This window comes from Metarhizium robertsii (assembly GCF_000187425.2).
Source record: "Metarhizium robertsii ARSEF 23 chromosome Unknown MAA_Scf_1, whole genome shotgun sequence".
Classification (NCBI taxonomy): Eukaryota; Fungi; Ascomycota; class Sordariomycetes; order Hypocreales; family Clavicipitaceae; genus Metarhizium; species Metarhizium robertsii.
In genome coordinates, this window is record NW_011942149.1 from 7,059,665 (window position 1) to 7,085,561 (window position 25,897).

At 56.6% G+C, this 25,897-nt stretch overlaps 9 protein-coding genes across 9 annotated transcripts; 2 read left to right on the forward strand and 7 right to left on the reverse strand.

Annotated features, from left to right (window-relative positions):
• Window positions 1–1,060: 1,060 nt before the first annotated feature.
• On the reverse strand, window positions 1,061–1,690 carry MAA_08375 (DUF946 domain-containing protein; the record flags this gene model as incomplete). The annotated part of the gene is made up of 1 exon (XM_007826373.1): window positions 1,061–1,690. The coding sequence occupies one exon, from the start codon at window positions 1,688–1,690 to the stop codon at window positions 1,061–1,063; it is 630 nt and encodes a 209-aa protein (XP_007824564.1).
• Window positions 1,691–2,393: 703 nt separating this feature from the next.
• Window positions 2,394–3,350, reverse strand: MAA_08374 (ankyrin repeat protein; the record flags this gene model as incomplete). The annotated part of the gene is made up of 1 exon (XM_007826372.2): window positions 2,394–3,350. The coding sequence occupies one exon, from the start codon at window positions 3,348–3,350 to the stop codon at window positions 2,394–2,396; it is 957 nt and encodes a 318-aa protein (XP_007824563.2).
• A 707-nt stretch (window positions 3,351–4,057) lies between these two features.
• Window positions 4,058–4,510, reverse strand: MAA_10745 (protein kinase domain-containing protein; the record flags this gene model as incomplete). Its single annotated transcript, XM_011412463.1, has 1 exon — window positions 4,058–4,510. The coding sequence occupies one exon, from the start codon at window positions 4,508–4,510 to the stop codon at window positions 4,058–4,060; it is 453 nt and encodes a 150-aa protein (XP_011410765.1).
• Window positions 4,511–5,716: 1,206 nt separating this feature from the next.
• On the reverse strand, window positions 5,717–6,199 carry MAA_08373 (uncharacterized protein; the record flags this gene model as incomplete). Its single annotated transcript, XM_007826371.1, has 1 exon — window positions 5,717–6,199. One exon carries the CDS (start codon window positions 6,197–6,199, stop codon window positions 5,717–5,719), a length of 483 nt encoding a protein of 160 aa, XP_007824562.1.
• Window positions 6,200–8,547: 2,348 nt separating this feature from the next.
• MAA_08372 (uncharacterized protein) lies at window positions 8,548–9,829 on the forward strand (the record flags this gene model as incomplete). Its single annotated transcript, XM_007826370.1, has 5 exons — window positions 8,548–8,559; window positions 8,651–8,755; window positions 8,824–9,045; window positions 9,098–9,240; window positions 9,322–9,829. The coding sequence occupies 5 exons, from the start codon at window positions 8,548–8,550 to the stop codon at window positions 9,827–9,829; spliced, it is 990 nt and encodes a 329-aa protein (XP_007824561.1).
• A 469-nt stretch (window positions 9,830–10,298) lies between these two features.
• MAA_10746 (tyrosine phosphatase) lies at window positions 10,299–12,190 on the forward strand (the record flags this gene model as incomplete). The annotated part of the gene is made up of 4 exons (XM_011412464.1): window positions 10,299–10,433; window positions 10,496–11,179; window positions 11,319–11,648; window positions 11,711–12,190. The coding sequence occupies 4 exons, from the start codon at window positions 10,299–10,301 to the stop codon at window positions 12,188–12,190; spliced, it is 1,629 nt and encodes a 542-aa protein (XP_011410766.1).
• Window positions 12,191–14,530: 2,340 nt separating this feature from the next.
• Window positions 14,531–15,829, reverse strand: MAA_08371 (oxidoreductase; the record flags this gene model as incomplete). Its single annotated transcript, XM_007826369.1, has 1 exon — window positions 14,531–15,829. The coding sequence occupies one exon, from the start codon at window positions 15,827–15,829 to the stop codon at window positions 14,531–14,533; it is 1,299 nt and encodes a 432-aa protein (XP_007824560.1).
• A 559-nt stretch (window positions 15,830–16,388) lies between these two features.
• Window positions 16,389–17,909, reverse strand: MAA_08370 (polyketide synthase; the record flags this gene model as incomplete). Its single annotated transcript, XM_007826368.2, has 6 exons — window positions 16,389–16,787; window positions 16,882–17,090; window positions 17,158–17,299; window positions 17,356–17,455; window positions 17,542–17,669; window positions 17,724–17,909. 6 exons carry the CDS (start codon window positions 17,907–17,909, stop codon window positions 16,389–16,391), a joined length of 1,164 nt encoding a protein of 387 aa, XP_007824559.2.
• Window positions 17,910–18,395: 486 nt separating this feature from the next.
• Window positions 18,396–24,758, reverse strand: MAA_10747 (ankyrin repeat protein; the record flags this gene model as incomplete). The annotated part of the gene is made up of 3 exons (XM_011412465.1): window positions 18,396–19,240; window positions 19,307–24,399; window positions 24,469–24,758. The coding sequence occupies 3 exons, from the start codon at window positions 24,756–24,758 to the stop codon at window positions 18,396–18,398; spliced, it is 6,228 nt and encodes a 2,075-aa protein (XP_011410767.1).
• Between the last annotated feature and the right edge of the window lie 1,139 nt (window positions 24,759–25,897).

Here is a 25,897-nt window from a genome sequence, read left to right on the forward strand (position 1 = left end):
TTTATTACTCTAAGCCTTTATAACTAAACCCTTGTCACAGTCAAGGCTAGTTATTCACACAGCGTATAGACATGAGGTGTAAAAGACGCAGAAAAAAATAGGGATTACAGACTAGGAGAATACGAGCTAGACTCTGTACTAAATGAGTTTAAACTACACATGTGGTAGAATAAACTTTGACGGTGCCGTCCGCATTGCCCAAAGTGAAAATCACGCCTGGAGTTGGCCGCCGCCAGTGAATCACAAAATGCTGCTGTGAGTCAGCCAGGGGAACTTGGACTTTGCTGAGCAAACTTGCGCCATGCAAACTCTTGTGTACCAATGGCTGGCTTGATTCAACAAGCTCACAATCTTGACTGATCTATAGACTTGCCGTACTGAATGGGGCAAGTCAGAGCGAAGCCAGATTTTGAAAAAGTCACTTGCCACCTCTCAGACCCAAGGTACTCACTTTCTTCACACCGTGTAATATAGTTCGATGTGCGAATATTCGTCACGGAGCGTCGACGTTGGGTGCGTTTGTAGCAAGTGACGTCACTGTCGACCTTGGTCCAAGCCCCCCATCCATCATCCTGAATTGAACTAGAGTCAATGGAGCGAAAGACGCTGGTAGTCATGGCGAGAGCTCAGAGCGAATGTAATGGCTTGCAATGATGTGTGCAGTCCGGTTGTCGGTGATTCTGATGGCGCCGGGGAGGTTTGAGCCATTATATATACGGAGTAGATTTGGACCATGTTCACGTTAAGTGCTCAAAATGAAAGACCATGTCCACTGTCAGCAATATATAATATCTAGGAAATGAATTATTCAAAATTATAGAATCTGCAGAATGTCATAAATCATCTCACATGTTGCGGGATCGTTGAGAAGCCGCACAATAAAGCTCGAGGAGTATGTAGAGTTGATCTACAATAGTTCCGCCCCTCGCATTTTATGAGGTCAAGTTACCTTGCCGGTCTTCCTCTGTTGCCAACATGGTTCCACGACACGGTAACCTATCCATTCGCCAATTCCAACCCCTCACGACTCCTCAACGGGAAGCCATACATCAAAGACGGTCTACACTTTGGGGACGACGGCAAAGCTCAAGCTAGGCGCAGTGTACGTTTCACTGGCGCGGATGGCGCCAAGTCGTGTCACGGCGGGCTGGATATTGCCATACCCGCCTTTGATTTCCCAGACCGACACGTCTTTCTTGGAACCCGACTTTTTGTCATCCCAGACGCTCGGGCTGCCGAAGCTGCCTGCCACTGCGAGGTCTCTCCGCACACACCAGACATCGCCGACGCTCGGCGCGGGCAACCAGCCGTCCTGGGCAACATCTCCAAGTGCCACGTAGCCAATGGGAGGAATTGGACGCCAAAAGGAGCCGTTCTTCTTGGCTTTGCTGCCCGCGTCCGTCCAGATCTGGGTGTACCCGGTGGGACTGGCCAGGGGAGACTCGCACATGCCTTCGGCGTTGATCTTCTGCGCCGCACAGTTGGGCGCGATGAGCACCGCCGAGTAGCTGCCGTTGATGTCCCTGTGGCTGCCGACGCCAACGCTGCCGACGGGTCGGAAATCGCGCTCAGAGTCGGGATGCCAGAAGCCGCCGTCGCGGGAGGCTTTGCTGCCAGCATCGTTCCACCTCGCGGTAAATGACGAGGTCACCTTTGCCATCAGCTCGCTGGCTGTTTGTTGATCCGACATAGTGTAGGTGGTGCCGATGCGAACAAAAGATGGAAGTAGGGGGGCAAGTGTCTTGATATCAGGTTGAAAGCCTTGGGTAGCAGCACTCGTGTTGTAGACTTGTAGTGTTGTGAAGTGAACGAGTCTTGCGATTCAGTCGGGATTCACACGGTATTTATGTTCAGCATGTGCGTTGCAACTTGGCCCAACTCGTCTGTTGCTTCGGTGCCCATCTGCACCCATGGCATCTTGCCCAAAGCTGGAGGACAGGCGGTGACTTCACCGATGTTACACCTACATGTGTGACGTCTTCCGAAAAAGCTCCACGGCAGGCCATGACTTCACCGACGATGCACAAAGCACCGGGGACAAACCAGCCAGCCCTCTTGCATCGGAATGATGAGAACCGAGCAACGCCTCCGTACCACCTGATCCGTATAAAGGGTGACACGGGGAGACGATCATGGGCCACAATACGCTGTGCCAGCAAGCAACAACCGCACTGAAAATGAGTTCCTGGTACATCAACTCATACCCGGCCTGTGGGTTCACAGCAGGACGATCTCAACAGCATAGCTGGCCAACCGGCTAAGCAAGCCCTTCTAACCGTCTGCACAAAGTATTGGGTAGCCCTCGTGCACGACAAAGCAAGTCGTGTTCAACTTGAGCTACAGCTAGCTATCTCGCGATACACGACGGGCTCCCATGCCGGTCTCATGCTCGTCTACTCATCCACGCCCCGCGATTGAATAACGTCAACAATGCTCGTCTTGCCCAGACGCTCAGCCATCTGCACCGGCGTCTCTCCTCGATCGTTGACCAAATCCGTCCTCGCCCCTCGCCCAAGTAAAAACCGCACAAAGTCACTCTGCTCAGCCGGGCCGCCGCGGCGCATGCCGCCCTCGACGGCAAAGTGCAGCGCACAGCCCAACGGCACCCGGACGAGCTGCATGCTGTCGTCATACTCTTCCCTGGCAAACACCTCGTTGATGTCGGCGCCGTGCCCCAGGAGCGTCTCTGCGGTGCGAGCTCGCCAATAGTGCGCAGCCTGCTGAAGGGCCTGCGATCCCGGCACCAGCGCCCCGTGTGCGACGAGGGCGCGCAGCACGTCGTCGGTCGGCTGCCTCGCCGCCACGCCTAAAAGGCTGCTGCACATGTAGGTGCCGTTGGGATCGGCGCCCCTGGCGAGCAAGTATTCCGTGAGCGGGAGCTGGTTGCTGGAGACGGCCTGGGCCAGGGGCGAGCCGGCGTAGCCCAAGCCGACATTGGGGTTCATGCCGTAGTTGAAAAAGACGCGGAAGAGCCCGACAGGGTCCTTGCCGCCAATAGCCTCGTGGATAACGCCGTCTTCGTAGACGTGCCACTTGTCGGGAATGTCAGTGCAGCTGTATCCGTCTGGCAAGGGGGGATCCCAGCGCTTGTTCGGCCGGGCTACACAGCCGGGGAGGCGCTCGAAAAGGAAGCGAATGCACTCTGCCTGGCCTTGCTTGGCGGCAGTCTGGAGAAGGAAGCCGTCTGTGGGGAGATGGGCCGGGTCCCGGTTCAAGTCCTGGACCGCCTCGAGCAATGCTTCCAGATGGGGGATATCGCCGGCAGAGGATGCCTCGACAAGCTTCTGGGCTTGCTCTTCCAATTTGCGTGACTGGGAGGGAGACCCGTGTCCGTTGCTTATGACGCCCATGATGACGTTGCATAGAGGTGGCCAACAATATATGGGTTGGGTTTGAGTTGGTACGGGCGCGGGTTTCTTTGACGACTTGGGGGGAGGGGAGGTGGCCGGGCTTTGAAGCGGCGAGTCACGCGCATAACCCAGCACGCCGGGGTGTACGCATGTCTTGAATATAAGGGTAACCACGGGCTCCTTGTCGCCAGACACGCCAGCGCTGAGAGGGGGTCAGCCTGCATAATACGAATAGCATCTCCTGATATCAACATGGTTATCGAAGGCTCGTCCTCCGGCTAGGCCCGGTGCGGCACTCCACTTCCCCGAGCCCCGGCCGGCCGGGACCGGAAGACCGCCTAGCAGGCAAGAGAAGGAACATTGAATTCACACAAGTTACGTTTCCTGCTGGAATTTACAATTCCGCTCGTTTTGGGAAGTCATGCTCAGACAGCAAGCAACAAGCCAGTCATGTAGAGCAGCATGTAGCCGCCGCAGCGGATATATTGAGAACCATCTAGGCGGCCGCGACTACTGTATAAAAGAGCTGCTACCTATGTAGACTAACAAAGCAAGCAGAAAGGAAACTGTGAAAAGGCAGACTAGTGCACCCTCACCTTGGCAGCAGGATCCTCGCCGATTCCGCGGTCTTCGTCACGCCATGCACGCGTTAGAGACAACTTTGGGGCCAATTCCCGCCCGCCGCGCCGATTTAGGCGGCAATCGTCTTAATGAAGCCGTCCTTCTTGGTGGACTCGGCCTTGTAGACGACATACTTTTGAAATGCTCGTGACCTGCTTGCCCTTGAGGGACTGGACGAGAATCGACTTTTCGACCCTGCACCAGACCGCCTGGCACTTTTTGAGATCCTTCTGCTCGACCGCACGCTCCTCGGTGAAGTATCCGTACACGTCGCCCTGGGCTAGCTCGGCCATGACCTCGGAGATGGGGTCCCAGAACATTTTAAACGTCTCGGCCCAGTCCTTCCAGTAGCCGCCCTCGGTGGGCTTCTTGCACATGTCCTGGTCTGTCTTGGGCCGAATTAACATGCCTACTGTGAATCGTTTATTTTTGGTTGCAAAAGACTTGGGTTGGCCCTCGGTCACACCGTACCAGATAACAATCGCGGTGTAGCCGACGTATGCTGGCTGCTTTTCGAGGTTAACCAAGTAGACTTTCATGTCCGTTTTTGTGAAGGCACTTTATCCCGTCGCTCGACCAGGCGGTAGTCATATCTGGCGTCGATGGGACGTCGGAAGGCTCAGCCGGCGAGATGCTCGTCTAGGCCGCCTACGTCGACGGCATGTCGTGCCAAGTCACCCTCTAATGGATTATTAGCAAGCGGTCAAGGCTGTATTCTCAACATGTCTCTTAGAGCAGGCCCTGTTGTGCCGTTCTCGGTTCTAAAACGCGATCATGTCCATGGATGATAACCTTTGCCGCACCGTGTAGTGTGGTAATGCACATCCGCATCACACGAGCCGACTCGTATACTTGCTCTTGTATATTGTACTCGATGAGATAGGCGATGTCGTCTTGGTCGAATATAGTACAAGGTTGGCCTGCCGATTCCGGTGAAAACCTCCATATTGGTCTTTGGCCGCCTACCAAGTCATGCATGAAACTAGTTCCGGAAGTGCACTGTGTATTCTCACATAAGAGATATTCGGGACTGCTCCTTTATTTTCCTTCTGGTTTCAAGCCTTCGACCTTGAGAGCTATTTTGTCGAGAAGTTTTGGTGGAGTCTGCTGCGGAGGAGGGTCTGAATCTGAAAAACGAGGAATACTCCGCACGAAGTGTGAGATTGTTACTATAAGCTTCCCAGGGCGCTGTTGCGATTAAATATGTAGTGCAGTCCAACAGGCTCACCATACCATCTCTTGACCGAGTCATGGTTTACACTTGACGACCTAGCTCTTCTGCTTTTAGACTAACCGCCCTGACAATCCCTCTCGGTGGCTAGAACAAGAACATGACACGAGTCAGGGCGGCGTAAATGCCTACAAAGAGCTAGGATAACAATGCCAAGCAAGGAAGGTCGGAGACTCGAAGCCAAGAGTACTCTTTGGGGCAGCATAAGAGTTGACGTATTGCTGCAAATTCTCTCCAGTGGTAGATTTAACATCATCAATCACCGCGGGCATTGCTAAGCGTCGAGGATTAATGTCGATCAACACTGTTCGACTTGTAGTACCCTTTTTACTCTTTCCTTGGGAGTAGAAATGCATGTAAACCAGTACCTAAACAAAGACAGTAAGCGCAGGCCAACAGGGTGGCATCGCCCCCATCGCGACAACTTGCAGAATCTCATCCCATGTCAATACGTGGCCAATAGATTCCAATAAGAACCAGCACCTCGACATGTCCCCCGCTCCCATCCCCTCATCTACTCCGACTTTGGACCCTTGTCCCGCGGTCCGACGCCGATGCCAAGAACAACCAAGACACGAACGACCAAGAAGGGCACCGTGGCCCATAACACCAAATGATCGTCCAGCGTCCAGGCCGACAGGTCAGCCCAGCTCGTCCAGCCGCCGACGGCCTGCGCAGCCGAGTGGCAAAAGGCGACATCGCTGACCAGCATGCCGGCGCACAAGAGCCGCCAGAGCCGCACGTCGTCGCAGGCGCGCATCACGACGGCCTCGACAAACGCAAAGTACAGCCAGGCGCCCCCCAGCAAAGTATACAGGAAGGTCGACTCGGCGGCAAACGTGCCCCCGTGGCGCGTCACCGTCGACAGGTACCTCTCGGGCGCGAGGAGCACCAGAATCGCACCGTTGACGGCAAACAGCGGCTCGACCACGGTAAGCAGGAGGCGGTAGGAGAGCGGAACGGAGTCCGATGCTGATACTACGTTCCGAAGCGGCATGTTTGCGTTTTTCCGTAGAGCTTGCGATGGGTTGATGTTGGGGATATGAAGTTAAAGTTTGAGGGCGGGGTTTATTCGTCATCTCTTGGTAATTAAGCCATCCATCACTCAGCCTGAGACACTTGGACTTTAATTTGTTTGTTTGTTTTAAAAAAAGAAAAAAACTATGAATGACGGGTCTGTCATATTTTCTTGCACTTGAATGTAGACAATGCACAAAATCGCATCTTGGCTGCATTTGACCAAGACTCGATTTACGGAGCTATTCGCGTTTTGTACAACCCTAACCCCAAGACTTTCTCCGTACGAGATCCGGTGCAAGGCTATAAGCGAGAAATGGCAAAGTCCCCAGGAGCCACTTTTGCCGATAAGCTTACCTTTGGGGATAATGGGATCAATAATGGGGACGCTCGGCAAAACGTAAGCCACGCGGAATGTGTTCGAGATTTGTCAACGGCCACACGAGAGCGACCGCACAATACAACAGGAACAGCATGTGCGAGGCGTGCATTCATACAACTAGCCAACTACCTGACGCTGGTGATGGTAAACAAACAAGTGCTTTTCGTCGATAACCTGTCAACGGCCAACTACCGAGTCTCGTATAGTTTGCGTTTGTTGGCAAAACTTTACCTCACCCGTTGGCAACTAAGCGGCTCCTCCACCTAGTCGCCAACGGGTAGGCATGCTCGGGCCTTGGGTTCGTGTACCAAGATGCCTGTCAATACGTGCATCAGCTATCGATGGCGGAATATCGGTCTCGGTACCGAGTACCATCAACACATGGTGGGCCAGGGTTGGGAAATGAGCAGAAAACAAGATCTGATTCCGGCGTCATGCTCCCAAGTTTCAGTCAGCCGGGGGTCCATACACGGATTCGGCTGTGCAAACAGACCCCGGCATGATTCTGCCACGAGGACTCCCCCGGGCGGCTATTTTTATCAACGGCAGACCCTGGATGTCAGACGACGGGCGAGAGGGTAGTAGTGTCGAGCTTATAACGCCAGAATATCCTTTGACGTGATTCTAGAAATCACCAGGGCGCTCTTTAGCCCGAGGCAGCGGATAGTGCCTCTTCACCCAACCCAACTAGAGTTCGACTCCATGTCGCCGCTTCTTGGACGCAGGGGCTTCACCAATGGAATTCCACCGTCGCAGGTAAACCAATGCACAACCTGGAAACACGATGGAAGCCAGGCCCACCAGCCGAGTGGGTTATCGTATGTGCACAGCTGGGACATGGTCTTGCCGGGAACCGAAGCCGGCGTCGTGTTTCAACCCCATCTATTCCATCTGAGGCGAGTGCCCCTGGGACCTGACTCGGCTTCTCTACACACTTCTCAGCGAGACCACGTGTTGGGAGCAAGGAAGATGGCGTAACATTGAAACTCCAAAAAAAGGGCAGCGACCTGTTATTACCGTGACTTGGGATGCCATTGCCTCAACACCCAGGTTGTAGAGCCAGAGAGAGGGATACCCAGTCTTGACAGCCCTCGAGCCAGCGGGACCTAGGAAAACAGACCCGCGTCCAGCTTCGCTGCTCCTGGCTATTTGCGTCGACCCCAGCTCTTCGTGTCCGCCGTTTGTGCGCCTGTGTGCGTGTGTGTTTCACGATCAGCGTGCGTAGTCCAAGCGGACGGACAGGCCTTGGCGTCTCAAAGAAATTGAACATTGAAACCTTAATAACAGGCGACTCGCATTAAACTGCATGCACCTTCTAACTGCACCCGGCAACTATCGGCAGCGACCTGGCTAAAGGGGGACTGGCGTGCCTGGACTCTGGCGCCCTGCAGACCAGTCTTCCCTGCCAAAGGAATTGGCTGGCTAGACAGCAAACCAGACCAGCTCTTTTCGGGGGCAGCGGAGAAGAGAATTCTGCCCACCTGGGCCTTTGCCACCGTTTATGCGTTGCGAGAAGCTCGCTAGAAGGTGGTCGACTTTCCGATGTCAAGCCCAGTTGGACGCCACGACAAGGGGTGGTGATTTTGTTGTATTGACAGTACGTTGTTACTCAAAGAGGACAGAAAAGCAAAAAAAAAAGAAATCCAGGTCGTGCCTATTGTAACCCTTACAAACTCAGACGACCTTTTCTCGGCCCAAGTCAAGACTTCTCACCCGCCAAGCCAAGTTATCGAGATCACACGTGGCCAAGGGTCTTGCATCTTGATGCCGTGCGCAGCAGCAGCGGCATGATGGAGCGGCCTCATGACCTGTCCATGCACAACAGGTCGCTGGTGGTGAGGGCAGCGACGCTGTTTTTGATGGTGGTCGGGCTGCTGGCCTGCCTGACGCGCATCTCGATGAAATGGTTCACCGTCAGGAGGCTGGGCCTGGACGACCAGCTCGCCATGGCGGCAACCGTAAGTGCCGCCCTTCGCCCCGAGTTTCCCTGTTCCCCGAGGCCGGCATCACGGGCGCTGACGATGCGAATTTGGCGGCGATGCTTCACAGGCCCTGGCGGTTGCGCAGTCTGTCGTGGTTGTTGCGGAAGCGGACCGCGGGCTCGGCCAACACCTGGATGACCTGCGCCGCGACCAGCTTACGTATGTTCTCAAGGTACGATGCACTTTTCATGTGGCAGTCATTTTTTGGGCTTGGCCCTGGGCTTACCGCAGAGTCGATAGGCCGAATATGCTGCCAATGCCCTCTTCCTTGCCAGCATGACGCTGGCCAAACTGTCCGCCATCACGACGCTCTGGGTGCTCGCGCCGTTGTATCACAGACGCACCGTCCTCATTACCTGCTCCTTCATCATCCTCTGGGCCTTTACGTCGATTGTCCCCGCCCTTTTGCAGTGCGACCTGCCCATTCCGTGGGACTACATTGCCGGCCAGTGTTTCCAGCGAGTATGTATCCCCCCCAGGCATCCTCTACCGATGTTGACTGACGGCTGTGCAGACTGCCTTTTGGATATACGTCGCCATCGGAGACATCTTGACCGACGTTGCCATTGTGGCCATCATGTTTACGATTTCCTTCCAGCTCCAGCTGCCGCTCCGCAAAAAGATGCTGGTAGGAGGCGTGTTTGGGAGCCGCATCCTGTGAGTCTGCCCAACCCCGGCGGCCGCGCAGAGCGTCTTTTGCCCTCTCGTCAAGTCTCAAAAACTAACAACGCACGCCAGAGTCACGCCCGCCATCATCGCGCACATGGTCGTCTTTCACGGCCTCTACGACGAGAGCGACGCCACGTTCAACATGTTCCTGCCGACCATCCTGACGCAGGTGGTGCAGTGCCTGAGCATCGTGACGGCGTGCGTGCCGTACCTGAAGCCGTTCCTCGACAGCTTCCAGTCGGGCGCCATGCTCGCCGTCGACGCCTCGTCCCAGAACACGGGGGCCAAGAGCAGGAGCGGCAGCGGCAAGTTCGCGGCGGCGGCGTCGGCGCAGAACAGCAGCAAGCACGGGGGCCGCGGCGGCGGCGACATTGAGCTGACGAGCATTCCGCGCGCCGCTCAAGCCTCGAGCTCCAAGCCGGCCACGACGGCGACGGTCACGGCGAACCAGGGCGATGTCAGCGCCGAGGGATGGGACAGGCGCAGCCACACGAGCCAGACGGTCCTGGTCCAGCAGTCCTGGCAGGTGGACATTGAGGCCAAGTCGCCGGTTCGTGCGAGCAGGGCGAATACATAGATAGCACAATGTCATCGTGTATGTAACATCAATGTCCTCTCATTCCCCTGGGTTGGAGCCCCCTTCCTTGGTCAGGGAACAGTCATGACCCTGGCCCGGCGTCTTGCATGCTTCATGCGACGAGTCGACGACGACCAACCATGTCGTCTCGATGCCGAGCCTCTGTGCCCCCTGATCCTTGCTCATCGTGTTCGACCGACTGCGTTGGCTGGGTTATGCGTCATGCGCGCTAATGCGGCTCGTGCCATGAACCCTGGCCCCCGACCAGGTTTGACCCTGTTGGATCGTCGACGTGTTGAATCTGCCGAAACTGATGTGCGAGTAAGGTAAGTCAATGGGGTAGCTCCTGATCTCTGGTCAGGAGAGAACGTCGGTCGTGGCAGCAGCAACAGCGACAACAACAACACCAACACATCATCACCATCATCATCACCACCGTGTGCCTCGCCGGATACTAGTCCATGCCACAATGAGTCTACGACGAGAGGGCTACGCCCTCGACGACATGACGGGCAGCAAGACGGCCTCGATGACGCGGGCATCCCAAAAAGACGTCGACGACCGCCATCAGCTGGCCCGGCTGGGCAAGAAGTCGGTCCTCAGGGTACGGTGCCGCACAACATCAGCTCCCAGGCAACTCCGGCTGACTTGTCCCTCTGCTCACAGCGCAACTTTGGCTTCCTCTCGACCGTCGGCTTCAGCTGCGCCGTCCTCATCACCTGGGAGGGCACGCTGATGAGCTTCGCGCCGGGCCTCCTCAACGGCGGCTCCGCGGGCCTCATCTGGGGCTTCCTCATCGTCTGGCTGTGCAACATCAGCGTCTTCTGCACCCTCTCGGAGTTACTGTCTATTGCGCCCACCTCGGGCGGCCAGTACCACTGGGTGGCCATGCTGGCGCCGCGCCGCTGCTCCAAGTTCCTCAGCTACATCACCGGCTGGCTGACGATAGGAGGCTGGCAGGGCGCCTGCGCCTCGGTCGGATACCTCAGCGGCACCATGATCCAGGGCCTGGTCGCCTTCAACCACGCCGGCTACGCGCCGCAGCCGTACCAGGGCACCCTGATGCTGTGGGCGGTCGTCGTGCTCGCCGTGCTGTGCAACACGGTGCTGAGCGCTCACCTCCCCAAGCTCGAGGGCATGCTGCTCGTCGTCCACATCATCGGCTTCTTTGCCATCATCATCCCGCTGGGGACCTTTGGCGACCACGGGAATGCGAGGGATGTCTTTACCACGTTCCACAACGGCGGCAACTGGTCCTCCCAGGCCTTGTCCAGCTTCGTGGGCATCGTGGGCAGTGTGTTTTCGTTTGCAGGTACGAGTTTCCCCCCCGGCAGTGCCAATCTGTTGACGGTACGTTTTGTACAGTATATTTTGCTCATCAGGACCTTGGTCAAAAGGTGTCGATTGCACGTTTCATGTGAGTTTGAAGCCAGACATGTCTTATTAACTCCCCCCCGGCCGACAACACTCACCAACACGACCGAAACAGATGTGCGAAGAAGTCCGAAACCCGTCGCTCGTCGTCCCGCGGTCCATCATCATTAGTATCCTGATTAATGGTTCTCTTGGCCTTTCCATCATCATCGCCATGGCCTTTTGCAACTCCGACATCGAGGCCGCCTTGGCGTCATCCTCGGGCTATCCGTTCATGGAAATCTTCTACCAGGCGGTGGGTTCGCGAAGGGGCACCACTGCCATGGCCTCCATCATCATTTTCATGACTCTCGCCTCCGTCATTGGTGTCATTGCCACCACGTCGCGCATGTTCTGGGCCTTTGCGCGGGACCGCGGCCTGCCCTTTTGGCGGACTCTGTCCAAAGTAGGCGCTCGCAAGACATCGAGTTTCCTGCATGTGAAGACTAATTCTTTTGTGCGACGTAGGTTGACTCTACTACCTGTGTCCCCGTTTGGGCGATTCTCACCACGAGCACCATTTCCTGCCTTCTCGGGCTCATCAACATCGGCTCGCAGGTCGCCTATAACGCTCTTGTTTCTCTCGCCATTTCCTCTCTGTACTCATCGTACCTCATGGCCGCTGGTTTGCTTTTGTACCGTCGCTGCACCACGGGTTTCAGCATTCCTGACCCGTCTTCTCTTCCGGCCGTGGCTGAGACGACGGGCAAGGAGCTGGTTTGGGGGCCGTGGCATCTTCCCGGTGTTGGGGGCATTATTAACAACGTCATCACTTGCGTTTACCTGAGTATTATTTTATTTTTTAGCTTCTGGCCACCCTCTTCAGAAGTTACGCCAGACACTATGAACTTTAGCATACTGATTACAGGGTCCTTGGTATTATTTAGCACGGTGTACTATTTGGTTTGGGCTAAGAAGGACTACAAGGGCCCTGTTCTGGAAACTTAGGAGCCTAGTGACAGGTGATGGCTGGTTTGTTTCCAGAGTTTAGGCAATGCCTCGAGACAGTGGAGGTCCGTCAAATAGAATCTATATAGACCGATGTAAAAGTTTGAATAAAGCCCATGCGCCTGTGCAGCTAAGTCATCTGCGACAGGAACTGGGAAAGACTTGAGTAATAACTCTATTAAACTGCAATAATCCTCTTTAATATCAAAGGCCCTTGGCTTTCTCAAGGGCCTTGGGGACGCAAGGGTCTTGGTTATACAAGTAGCCATTAGCCTCAAGGCCTGAGGCCACAGACGCCCAGCCTTCAACCAGCTCTCCAAGTCGTTCTACAACCATTGTCATCTTCAGGCTCATGATACACATCAAGCTCAACGTATCCAAGGACAATTACTTGCCCAGCTTAACCTCCGATCACGGGACGTAAGCAAGGCCCACCTGAAACAGAGCATACACTCCGGGCGCATACGACTTCCAACCCGGCTTGACGATTCCCAAAATGGTAATATCCGACGCCAAAAGCTGACCGTGCAGCGCTGCCAAGACGTCGGTCAGCCTTTAGTTCAATTGACATTACTACACGACGGCAAAGCATTTAAAACTGACCCAGGGCGACCATCTCTCACCTCGTACATATTTTCAGCCCTCCTCTTCAACGCTCACATGCGTCCAACACTCCTCCCACGGCAGATGTCGTTCTGCCAACCAAGAAAAGACTTTGCATGAACCGCGAGCATGCCATGAAATTCCGGTCCGAAAAAGCACGGCACCCCAAAAGAAAGAAATAGACGGCCGAGAAAATCAAGGTCAGCACTCGCCAATATGCCACGGCCATCTGAGCCACTGCGTGAAGCGCTCCTGAACATTGCGCGATTGGTGTGGACCTTTGTCGTCATCGCCACATTTGTAACCGCATGGCTGGTCCAAGGGGAGGTGATCAAGACACCGAAATGGGCTAGGGACTGGAGCGGCGAGACCCCCGAAGCGCAGAGGGAATACGCCGCCGCGCTGATGACGCCCGTTTGCGTCGTCTTTTTGCTGTTTGCCGTGGCGGGTTATATCCAGATGAGGAGAGAAGACACGAGGCTTGTTTGAGTCACGGATGGTTCTCGATCCGCCCTCAACGGGGTTAGTGGCAGCGATCTGCGTTCAGATGGAGTGGGCATTGGCCGCCGAGCTGCTTTGCTGCATTTGATCACAGTACCAGTACTGTAGATGATGACAAGCCAAGCCCTGATGACTATGATTGCGGTAGCGCCCGATACTGCGTGGCACGCGGGAGGATGATGACGGGGATGGGTTCCTCCATGAGGATTTTACGGAGTAAATACGGGATGGGAGAACGGGGAAATGGCGCATCTTGCGCAAACACACGAAATTCATGCGATATCCGCATTTCGAGAAAGCAGTGATGTGTCTATGGACACGGGAGTTACGATCACGAGACATAGAGCATGACTCAGCGACTTGTTTTCTAAATATTTCTCTTTGGTTATGTAGACTTTGAAGAAAATTAGGGACCTTGCTACCAAAGATGTTATTAGATGAATGGAGTTATTGACTCCAAGCCCTACTGAAGACTTTTCACAGATCATGCTAGGGTTCGATTTGGAAACCTAGAGTTGAGCAAAGGCAAAGAACTCCCTGTCTCGATGCAGGTTCGTTGAATGATATGAGCAAACCTCTTACGAATTGCTGTCAGGGACTGCAAATATGCTAGCTAGAGCGCTGCAACGTATGCAAGTACGAAAATAATACAATAGTACAATTACCATGCTTCTTGTATACAGGAGTGATTTGCGACATGGATCACTACTTACTAGTCATGGGCTTCGCCTACAAACGACAACAGTATAACAAGTCCAGAGAGATGGGCTGTGCAGCTCTCAGCACAGTGTGATAGCTTGAATTCAGGAGGTTGTATTGCTGTATAAAACTACCTAATTGGAACTTGGAAGGAGCCATATTTTTATTGGTATAAAAGGGCTCATGACTATGAATGAGAATGTAAAGGGTGAGCTGAATTTAAGAGGTTAGAATTTAACCTACATGATTACGTCAAGTCTCTAGACAAAATAAGCAGAGGGAAGAAGTTACTTTTATATCCATGGTACAAGCCAAGCCACCATGTTACTCATGTGAGAGGAGAGTTATAAACATGCTTTGCTATATATCCATAAAATATATAATCATCAAGTATTTAAAGTTGACACCAAGCGTATCATATTTCACTCCGATATTTGCACTACAAAGCTCCCGTGTTAAACTCGAGGATGCATCCCACCTCGCATCTCAACACCGTCACTCATTCTCGCCCTCGCATCATCTCACCACATAGCGTGTCTACCTTTCATCCCCGCCCTTCAGCGCAGGATACTCTGGAAACGTAAGCTGCTCACTCTCCTCAGGACTAAACCAGCCAAACAGCCTCTCGATACGCACCACGGACAACACCCAAGCCACCGTCTGAACAATCCATATCCCCCACTCCGTCTCCGGCAGCATCAGCCAGCCCAGCTCGGGCACGTTTTGCGCCCTCGCAATAAACGGCCTCATCAGCCGCTCGTACTCGCGCGCCGCGTCGCCGAAATCAACCCGCGCCCCCTCCCTCTCGGCGTCGCACCACCGGCCGGCAACCTCTCCGGCGAGGACGTAGGCGCCGACCAGGGCCGCCGTCGTGCCGAGCCCGCCGCCCATGGGTGTCGGGCAGTACGCCGCGTCTCCCAGCAGCACGACGCTGCCGCGCGACCAGCACCCCTCGGGCAGCCTGATCTGGCTCATGTGCTGCGTGTACAGGTCGTCCGCCTCGGGGGCGTGCAGCAGGCCGTCGAGAAACCGCGGCATGGGGGGGTAGTCGCGAAACGGCTCGAACCTCTGCGCCCACGCACGCTTCCGGTCCTGCAGGCTGCCCGACCTATCCGCGGCGTCGAGCTCCGCGCAGTCGCCGTGCACGACAAGAGACACCCTCAGGGTCTCGGGGCGGTCCTTGCGGGTCATGACCAGCCTCCGGCCGGGGAGGTGACACGCCGTCCAGGGCCGGGGGTCGTCCTGCCGCGCGGGGATCGTGAAGTAGGCCGCGTGGGCGCCCAAGTCGTGGCGCGGATCGGGGAACAGAGGGCCCAGCATGAGCTTGCGCGTGGGCGAGCCGACGCCGTCCGCGCCCACGACGAGGTCGTACGTCTCGCTCGTCTGGTCCGAGAGGACGACGTGCACGCCGGGCGAGTCCTCGCGCTGCTCCAGGCACTCGACGTGCAGGCCGAAGCGGTACGTGACGCCGTCGAGACCCCTGGTGGCGTCGTACAGGATGCGCACCAGGTCGCCGCGCATAAACTCATACTCGCTTGTGGCGCTCTGGCTGCCCTTGCCGCTCCTGTTTGCCGGGAAGTACGCCCTCGGCCGGCCGCTCCGGTCGACAATCTGCGTGCCGGGCTCGTCGCACAGGACGGCGCGCACGGCGGCCTCGATGCCCATCCTTCTCATGAGCACGATGCCCTGGCCGCGCAGGTCGACTTGCTGGCCGGTGTCGCGGAGGGCCGCGTCGCGCTCGACGACGGTCGTGTCGCATCCGATGCGCGCGAGCCAGAACGCGAGCGCCGGGCCGGCGATGCCCGCGCCGACGATGAGAACCTTGGGAGTAGGCATTGTTTCATCGCCCTGGCTGGTGCGGGCTGGTGTTGCAAACCAGGTTAAAAAGGACCTTGCAGTATATCTACCTCTTGACGGGGTTAGTCATGATGAAGCTGAAGCAGCTTGATTCTCCGTGTACGCGTGTCTCGGGACCGGAGCCAGATGTTTGTGCCACCGCGGATTCCACTCGGGACCGAACCCATGTCCTGCATTAAGCGTCAAGTCGGACGTATTTGCTTTTTTTACTTATTACCACTTGATGATAAGCCGACTACGTCTACTCGTGTAACGCCTAATAATAATTGGTTTAATTATAGCCTTTACTACTTATAGTAGTACTTGATATTACTGTGAATGCTTACGAATATAAGCTACATTTTAGCTATTTTTTAAGCTGATATAGTAATACTAATTCTAGGATACAGCTTTTAAGCAGTATATTACATTGACGTATTAATAGTCGGCCAGGCCTCCTTTTTCATTATTTCTAGGTCATCGTTCTCGTCGAGGTACTAGCACTATTAGAGCACTAAAAAACGCCGTCGGTTAAGTCAATCAGCTCCGTCATGGATGGTCAAAGTGGCGTCAGGCTCGTCGTCGTCAACGATGTCTTAATTGACTGGTCTTCAGCGCCACGTTGACGCCTATCCGCGGCGTCGAGAAGCTGCAAATCGCTGCTGTCAATCATCTCCACTTGACTCGCAGTTAAGGTCAAGTCGGTAATAGGGTTCGGACTAGGCGGGCCACGACGAAGCCACCTCGGGCCATATTTGCCGCCCCCTCCAAACGATCGAAAGCCAGTTGGCGTCCTGTCACTTTGCTTCTGGGAACCCAGTGAGAGCATTAAGCCAAACACTTGGGTAAACCAGCGCGCGAAGCGAGGGAATACTATAGGAAGGTTGGTCGTGACAACTGCGACGAAGACCTCTCGAGAAGCCCATAAACAGGCAAGGCGCGAACCATCGATGGGGTCCTGTAATAACACAATATAACGTATTAGTAAGTGAGTGGCCAAAGAGCTGAGAGTTGGGGGGAACTAGTTAGGAGAACAAGTAGGGAGACCTTACAGTAAACACCAGGACAGAACGAAGCACAGCACAAACTGCAACTAATAAACCGCCGCTGAATAGCACTATAAGCCCTATTTTTTTTATGGGTTTAAAAGAGGATCGCCAAAGCAAGGGGACTGGTATAGATATCAGATATAAGTCGGTAAAAATATTAAGCGACATGTTGACCCAAATAATTTGGCTGGACACAGTCGGCTGACAAATATCTAGAAAGTAGTAGAACAGTTAATACAACGTGACCTGACCAGTGTAGGCCACGGAGCAGGCACCTACTCCCGGGATCTGGCTGAATCTGCCAGTATTTGTAGAAAGGGCGGCATGCAAGAAGGAGGTTTACTAGGACAGCAATCCAGCTTGTAATAAGCAAACCAAAGCCGACGTAGATGCGAACAGCGTAGTGGCGTCCAAGGCCTTCCTGCTTGACGCGTCACTAATTGATACAAGAAAAACTCGTGTATGGCCGCTACGTACCGTCAATTGCAGATACAAGAACAAAAGTGATGCTTTCAGCGCCCAGAGACACGCCATATAACTCACCCAACGCCCAATCTGAAACTTGGAGCCCATTACCCTATGCGCGAGTTAGGAACTGGTCATCCATTGAACATTTAATGCTCTTTATCTTGGTCTGGGTATTCGACCCAGGTAATAACGAACCGTAGCTGAAACTCGGCATCATCCGGTGCGAGTGCGGCTCGCTGTTCGTCCGCCATGCTGGAATTTGTCAGGGCCCAGGCCATGTAGCCGATGCACACCGAAAGCGTAGTGAGAATGGCATAGAATAGCTGACATGTGTTAGCGATGTGTGGAATTGCCTATTATAACATGCAAAAACATACCGCTCCAACCGACGCTAGGTAATCATCGGCTCGAAGGCCTTTGAAACCCGCGGCTCTAGCCCGACCGCACACCCTAATAACTGTTGCCAAAATACCAATCGCACAGAGCGTCACTTCTTCAATCGTTACGGTTGTAATGCTCGCTATCCAAGCCTCGCTAGGTTGGAACGGAACGGCAGGCGGCATAGCAGGACCTTGGAAAGTGTTTGATGTCGTCTGGATTCCAGATTAAACGTCGAGAGGAGAGGAATAATAACAACACCAGGCTGTTGAGAAGGGAGAAAAAGGCTCCGGAGGCTATATATCGAGCCCTAAACGTTCAACTACACTACAGCCTTCTTGGTTAGGGGTTACCGGTAATCGGCGACCAGACGCTTTCCCGGCGGTAAAACGCCAGGCGTTACCGGACAGGCCGGTGAGGTCACGCCAACATGGAGCTCATGGCTAATAGTGACAGCCACGCAGCCACCACCCCTTCGTCTGAGAGAGGGGTCTGGTGGGACTACGAGCACGATTGGATAGAAGTAGGAAACACAAAATGCGCCCCAGCCAAATATTGTAGAGTCAGTATTAGATAGAAATATAGGGTAAGTTGACTCATGTCGCGAACCAACATGGAAGGTTCAAACAGAAAAAACACCAGCCAACAACGACCAAATCACCGATCCGGAACTACAAGACCCCCCCAGCCATAAACGTCACAGCCCTTCGAAGAAAGTCTGTCACCTCCCGCGCGCCTTCCTCCTTCAACATGTTGAAATGGTGCGCCCCCTCGACCACGTCCATGACCACATTCTCCCCCCCAACCAGCTCATCCCAGCCGTTGGCATCCACCACCGCCCGCCTGTGCAGCAGCCACAGCAGATTATCCGGATCATCAGGCCAAATGTCAATCAGGCCGCCCTCGTCGACGCCGTGCCTCGCCCACAGGGCCCAAGTAGGCAGGGCCCTGGGCGCCGCCCACCCGCGCGGCCTGTACGTGTCCAGAATGTCGGCGAACAAGACAAAGTGCGCGGCCAGCCAGGCGGGCGGCCTCCTGCCGCCGGAGCCAAACAGGGCGAGCCGGTCCAGCTCGGCGTACAGCCGGGGCGGCAGCTTCTTGAGCCCCACGGGCCGGGGGCTGTCGAGCAGGACGAGCCCGTCGACGGCGTCGCCCTCGGCCGCGAGCCGCTGGGCGGCGTCGTACGCGCAGATGCCGCCCGCCGACCAGCCGCCGACAATGTACGGCCCCGTGGGTTGCCGCCGGCGCACCTCGGCTACGTACGCCGCCGTCAGCTCCTCGAACCGGCAGGCCTTGCAGTCGCCGCGCCGGACGTAGGGGCTGCTGAGGCCGTACACGGCCACCCCGTCCCCGCCCACGTCGGGCAGCGGCAGGTACGACGTCGCGGAGCCCGAGCCGTCCGGGAACAGCCACACCTTGCGCGAGCACGTCGCCGGGTTTCCCTGCAGGAGGACCGAAGACGCGGGCGGCACGTGGGACGGCGCCGGGAGGACCGTCAGGGGAGACACGACGCCGACTACATCGACACCAATTAGCCACTGCTCGTGCAAGTATAAAAGGGGGGGCGGGAATGTACACTTACACGCCGGCGCCGGCTTGGCCTTGTCATTCATGCTTGCGATAGGGGGGTATTCGTCCGGGTCCATGGACAGAGCGGACAGCGCCGCCTCCACCCCCCGAGACAGATGGGCGTTTTCGAACTCGGGCTCCCTCGGCGGCGGCGGCGTCACGGGCGGCGTCGAGGGCTCCGAGTCGGACGACGGCGTCGACGAGCCGGCAATCAGCTGAATCACCTCGCCGACCGTCTTGCAGGTGATAAAGGCCGTCGAGTCCACCTTGACGCCGAGCTCCTCGAGCATGCGGTCCGAAATGGTCAGCGCGAGCAGGGAGTCGACGCCCAGCCCCGCGAGCTCGGCGCCGTCCTGCGCATCCGAGACCGGGGCCCCGACCTCCTCGGCAATAATGGCCTTGAGCTTGTCCGCCGGCACGCCGTACTTGTGCGGCGGCAGCAGCGCAGGCGGCTCCGTCGACGGCTCGCCATCAGCCGCCGGGGCCTGGCTCCCGAAGACGACGGGCTGCGAAGGGACCGGCTTTGCCGTCGCCGGCTTGGGCTTGGGGAGCACCTTGTCGAGGATGCTCCTCTGCACCGCGGAAAAGGTCACGCCCTCGTACACGGCGACAATGTCCGTCGCGCCCTCGCTCAGGATGTACACGTCGCCAATGTAGGCGCCCTTGTCCTTGGGCTGCATCTTGAGATAGGTCGTGTACGTGACGTCTTGGGACAGCGGCTCCAGGAGCTTCATGTTTTCCCAGCCGTGGTTGATGAAGACCTGGTTCTTGGAGTCGACCTCGTCGTTGGCATTCATGGTGAAGCCCGTGATTTGGCCCAGACTGTCGAGCCAGTACGGCGGCGTCATCCACTTGTCGGCCGTCCCGGGCGGCGTGTTGAACTTGACTCTGGCCGACGACTCGAGTTCTGCCGAGCGCATGACGAGTTCGCGGCAGCCCTTGAACGAGGGACGGTAGTCGACGAGAGCGCTGAAGAGCTTGTAAAACATGCCCGTCTTGATCAGGTGGACCGACCCCGAGTCGTCGTGGACCGATCGTCGGAGGTCGTCGATGCGCGCCCTGACGAGAAAGTCGCGCCGTTTAAAGTCCGCCCTCCACTGGCTCTTGTCCGCAAAGAACCCGGTGCACTTTGCGTGGTGCGCCGTTTCCGCCCCCGTGCTGGAGATGCTGGACATGGTAAAAGTCGCCCGCCGTGTCGACCACTTGACCGCCGCCTTCATCTCCAGGAGATGGGACGGGTCGTCGTTGAGCACAAGGGCCTTGTCGGCACTCATGTCGGAGACTTCGACGCCAATGTCGGACTTGTCAAAGCCCACGGCCGACTGCTCGAGGAGCCGCGTGAAGAGCGTCAGGGCCATGTCGGCATACACGGCCGAGGAGCACACCGGCTGCCCGTTGACCTTGTGCGCCAGGAGCACCTCGCGGAAGTCGGGGTGCTGGATATCAGACCGCGCCGTGATCTGCGCCTCGTCGCCCGAGTAGTGCTCGTGTATAATGTCCTGCACCGACGTCGTCAACGGCTTCTGCCGGGCGACGGGGGCAGGCGATGCCAGCGGCTGCGGCGGCGGCGGCGCATCGCCCTTTGTCAAGCACCAGTCGTGGACATAGGGGATCCAGTGGCTCTTCAACTCCCACTTGTAAAAGGGCAGACACAGCACCTGTTTGTTGTGCGTCAGGCCGCTGTGGTATTCGCCCCAGTTGATGGCGAGACCCGAGTTGTACAGGCTCGTCAAGGTCGACGTGAACACCTTCCAGTCCGCCTCGCCGCGCCGCAGCGAAGGAAGCGTCCTCGACGACGTCCCCAACGTGGATTTGAGCATGTTGCCGCAGACGGGGTGAGGCCCGACTTCGACCCAGACCGTCTTGTCCGAGACCACTTCCGCTTCTGCCGCAGAAAGCAGGCAGCCGCGGAAATTCACCGTCTCGCGACAGTGCCGCGTCAGATAGGCGGCCGGAGATGCCAAATCGGCCGCGCTTCTGACTACTTTGCCCAGAAGAGGCGACAACAACGGAACAGCGGGATCCTTGAATCTCACCGAGCCGCAGCTCTGTCGGAAGCTCTCCAGCATCGGCTCTACCTGGGCAGAATGAAAGGCAAACTGAACCTTGAGCAGCGTCGTCTTGACCGATTGCGCGTTGAGCACCGCCGCCAACGAGTCAATCTGGTCCTTGGGCCCGGCCACCACCGTCTCCTCCGGCCCGTTGACGCAGGCAATCTCCAGGCCGGGCCGGCCCAGCAGCGAAGCCACCCTGTCCGCGGACGCCTTGACAGCCAGCATGGCATGCGTCCCCACGGAGCAGTACTTGCTAAGAAGAGCCGCTCTGGTGCCAACGAGGTGCACGGCATCCGCGTCGGAGAGCACCCCGGCCACGTTCATGGCGGCGTACTCGCCGAGGCTGTGCCCGACAAGTACGTCGGGAGAGACGCCGAGCGCCATCCAAAACTTGCCGAGGGCCATCTGCAAGCAGCTCATGGCCAACTGCACCTTGACGGGGGAGAGCTGCTCCATCGGGGCGTCCGCCGTGCCCTGGAGCACGTCGAGTATGGACCCAAAGCCCTGCAGCCGAACAATGTCCTCCAGCCCCGTCACCAGGGACAAGAACTGCGGGTGCGCGAGGAGCTCCCTAGCCATCGAGAGGTACTGGGTGCCTTGGCCGGTGAAGCAAAACCCCACGGGGGTCGTACTCCCCGTCGTGGAAAGGCATTTGTCCGCGTTGGCCGCGCTCGCAAGAGCCTCCCGGATGTCGCGGATGCTGGCGCCCGTGACGGCGGCGCGGTAGCCGTAGTGGACGCGCCGGGCGGTGGTAGTAAACGAAAGCGAGCCAAGGGGAACATCCGGATGGGCATCGAGATACTTTTCCAGCGCAGCAAGGTTATTCTTAAACGCCGTCTGCGTCTTGGCCGACACGGCGACAATGTGCAGCGGCCGGGGGTCGTCGTCCGCCGCCGCCGACGCCGCCGGGGCGTCTTGCACGAGGACAGAAGAATTCCCGCCGGCGGCGCCGAAATTATTCACAAATGCTATTCTGCCCGACGGCGCGTCTCTGGGATCCGGTCTCGGCCACGGCGTATCCTTCATCGCAATGTGGACGTTTCTCCGCCCAAGGTCCAGGGGGAAGTTGCGGTTGATTTTGGTCTTGATGCCCACGTGCCGAGGGATCGAGCTCTTTTGCATCATGAGCAACACTTTTATCAGCGACGAGATTCCAGAGGCAGATTCTCCGTGGCCGATGTTTGCCTTGACTGAGCCAAGGTACAGGGTTTCATCGCGGCGAGAGCCCTCGGGCGCAAAGACGTTGAGGACAGAGTCCATTTCGCACGCGTCGCCGTGCTGCGTGCCGGTCCCGTGCATCTCCACGTAGCTGACGCGGGAGCTCTCGACATTGGCAGATGTCAAGATCCGACTAAAGATGGCTCTTTGCGCGCCCGAGTGTGGTCTGGTGATGGACACGGCCTCGGCCGAGTGGTTTGTGTAGGCTCCGAGAATCGTGCCATAGATGGGGTCGCCGTCGAGCAGCGCATCGTCAAGCCTCTTTAGCAGAACCGTCGCCACGCTCTCTGCCCGGCAGTACCCGTCGGCGCCGTCATCAAACGTCTTGCAGTTTCCGGTGCGTGATAGAAAATGGGCGCGGTCCAGGCCAGCCCAGTTATCAGGGTTGGTCAAGATATTCGTGCCGCCGGCAATGGCAACGTCGCAGTCCCCGGCCCAGAGGGAGTTGCACGCAATATGGGTAGCCGCAAGGCCGGACGAGCAAGCCGTGTCCACGTCAAAGGACGGCCCGCTGAACCGGAAGTGGTAGTTTATTCGCGCCGGCAGAAAGGCGCGGCTGCCGCCGGGGACGTAGTACGTGTCAATGTTCTGGGCGGCGTTTGTCTCTCGGTAGTCGTCGCTGGCCGTCCCGTAAAAGACGCCGATGCGACTGCGCTGCGTGGACGGCGTGGAATCGGGCACGAAGCCAGCCATCTCCATGGCCTCGTACGCCGTCATCAGCGCCAGTCTCTGCGCGGGATCGGCTTGATCAGCCTCCCTGGGGGACATGCCGAAGAACCGAGAGTCAAAGAGGTCGGGGTTGCGGACAAAGCACCCCATGGTGACGCCGCTGGTATTCTTCTTTTTCCCCGTGGAATCGTAATAGAGCCACGGGTCGAAGCGGTCTTTGGGAATCTCCTTGTGGACATCTAGCCCGGCAGCGAGAAGCTCCCAAAAGGCTTCGTTGCTATCAGCCTCGGGATATCGCCCAGAAAACCCGATAATGGCGATTTTGGACCTGTTGGACTTTGGCCCGGATACAGAGCTGCCTTCACTCCTTGAGGACAAAGGAAGAGTGCTCAACACGTCCAAAGATTCTGCAGCCTCGGATGCGCGAAGAGCAGTAGCCAGACTCTCAACACTGCTCGAAGCGAAAGGAATTATGTCAGCTTCGGAAAGCTTGGAGCTCTCGAGTGTGCCGACGGCTCTCTGAATCACAAGGTCCCATCTCAGTCGACGAAGCAGGACTTCAGCGACGGTGCGTTGCAGCAGCTCTTCACAAGTTGCTTCACGCAAGCCCTGGCCCGCCTCTTCGGAATTGGACACGACATGCAGGCGGACGGCCCTGCTCCTTGTATGAACACCGACGCCCGAGACGAGCGCGTCCACATCAGCCCTCGTATACAGGCCACAAGAGTGGAATAGTCCAGCTACGCCAATCTTGCCAGCCTTGAAAGCTGGGTTGTGCAACAAAAACTCCTTCAAGTGTGCAGGCGGCCCCGAGATGGTGACGGAGCCGCTGCCCACGGCACTGATGTATACACGGCTCAGAGCAGCCAGCCCCCTCGACACGCAGTACGCCTCAATACGGGGGGCCATGGTTTCTTCATCAACGCCCGACACCACCGACGAGCATGAAGAGTGTACGTCTGTCACGGACACGACGGACGTGGTTCTGTTCTGCACCATGTGGCCGAGCCGAAAGGCCAGTGCCACAAAGTGCGGCGCGGCCTCGACGAGGTCGAGCACATTCTCGGCACAGCTCACTGCCACGGCGGCCAAAAGGCCAATGCAACTGCCGAGCAGGCACGAGGATGATGGGCGGGGATAGCATCTCCCAGACTCATTCGTATATCTAGCACGTGTGTTGGTTGAATTCTCCAAACCGGCAAGCCTATAAAATCAAACAACGGGGAGCACGTACGCTATAAACGAAGCAATGTGGCAAAGGCACACCAGTGCGCTGTCCAACGCGCAGTTGGGCACCTGTGATGACTGCCGAGCTATCAAGAGCTCGGCGAGGTTGGAAACATGGGGGAAGCAGCTCCTCTGGCTGGGCGGCAGTCGAGAGATTTCCGATCTGAGCGCCCGATGCGCGTCTGAAAAGAGAGAGACAAGAGTACAGCTGTCCTTGTCGGAAAGCAGTCTTTGCAACTCGGCATGATACGGGACAGACAAGTCGCCAAAGACTATGACTTGAAACCTGGGTGCCATTGTGTCGGCAAACTGCTCAAGATGACGCGTCCCAGTGACGAATACACAATAGAGAAACAAGGGCAGATAAAAGGATCAGACGGGGACGCTTTATGCATTCCACAATGTTTTTGTTTCCAACTCGTCACGTCGGACATGCCGCCTGCCTGGTAGAACTCGACGGGTTTTACATCACCACGGAGCGGCCCTTTTTCCCCCTGGGGGTGCGTCTACAATCGGATAAGCGGAATGGAATTTCAAATAGAAGCAACTTGGTTGCCGTTGAAAGACGATGCAATAGGATGCAACTGAATCCTACACGACCCCACGGTTGGTCGACTGTCTCAGCCCGGCCACCACCACGATGTTGATATAAACAGGGATATCTGCTTTTCGGTCAATCACTGTTTGCCGTCGAGTTGCCAACTCGGTGTGTTCCGCCATCGGGCCAATGGCAAGAGCCAGTCTTCCTATATATTACATGCAAATGCAGTCATACAGACAAGTGAGTAATATATTCATGCATCCATGTGCAAAGTGCGCAACAGAGGTTCGGCGGAGCGGCTGATTTATGCAGTTGTCGTTATCACGTCGCCGTCGTCGTGAGGCGAGCTTGTGAGACCGGCGACGATGCGATGTCAAGACGCAGCCATCGTTGCCGTGATCTGAATCTGCTCGTCCCGAGCTGTCTCGGGCGCCGTGTTGCCATGCGGTCATCTTGCAGCTCCTATCAAATACCTGGTTGATCGTGTGTAACAGCGGCATCCGCCAATCTCGTGCACAGCACGGAAATGCTCCTGGGTACTCGGGACCGTTGTTACACTCGGTCAACTTTCGGCAGCGGCTTCATGGCACTTGTAAATGATGAAATGCAATGACCCTTGTCGGATCACCGTGCAGAAACGAGCTACCTTGTAGATGCTGTTCCTAGTCTCACCCTACCCAACCCGTCTCTTACTGTTTGGCGCGTAGTCTGATTTTTCTTCTTGCCCGTTATCTTATGCCATCATATCCCTAAACGCCAATCATTTCTCGCGCGCGTCAGCTCAGCTCAGCCCGGCTCCCTCGCGGGAGCTGGCGCCGTAGTAAGACCATGCGGGCCTGCACATCCCACCACGAGAATGTCTCGTCAGTGTCCAACGGTGCATGCGGCCATTGGT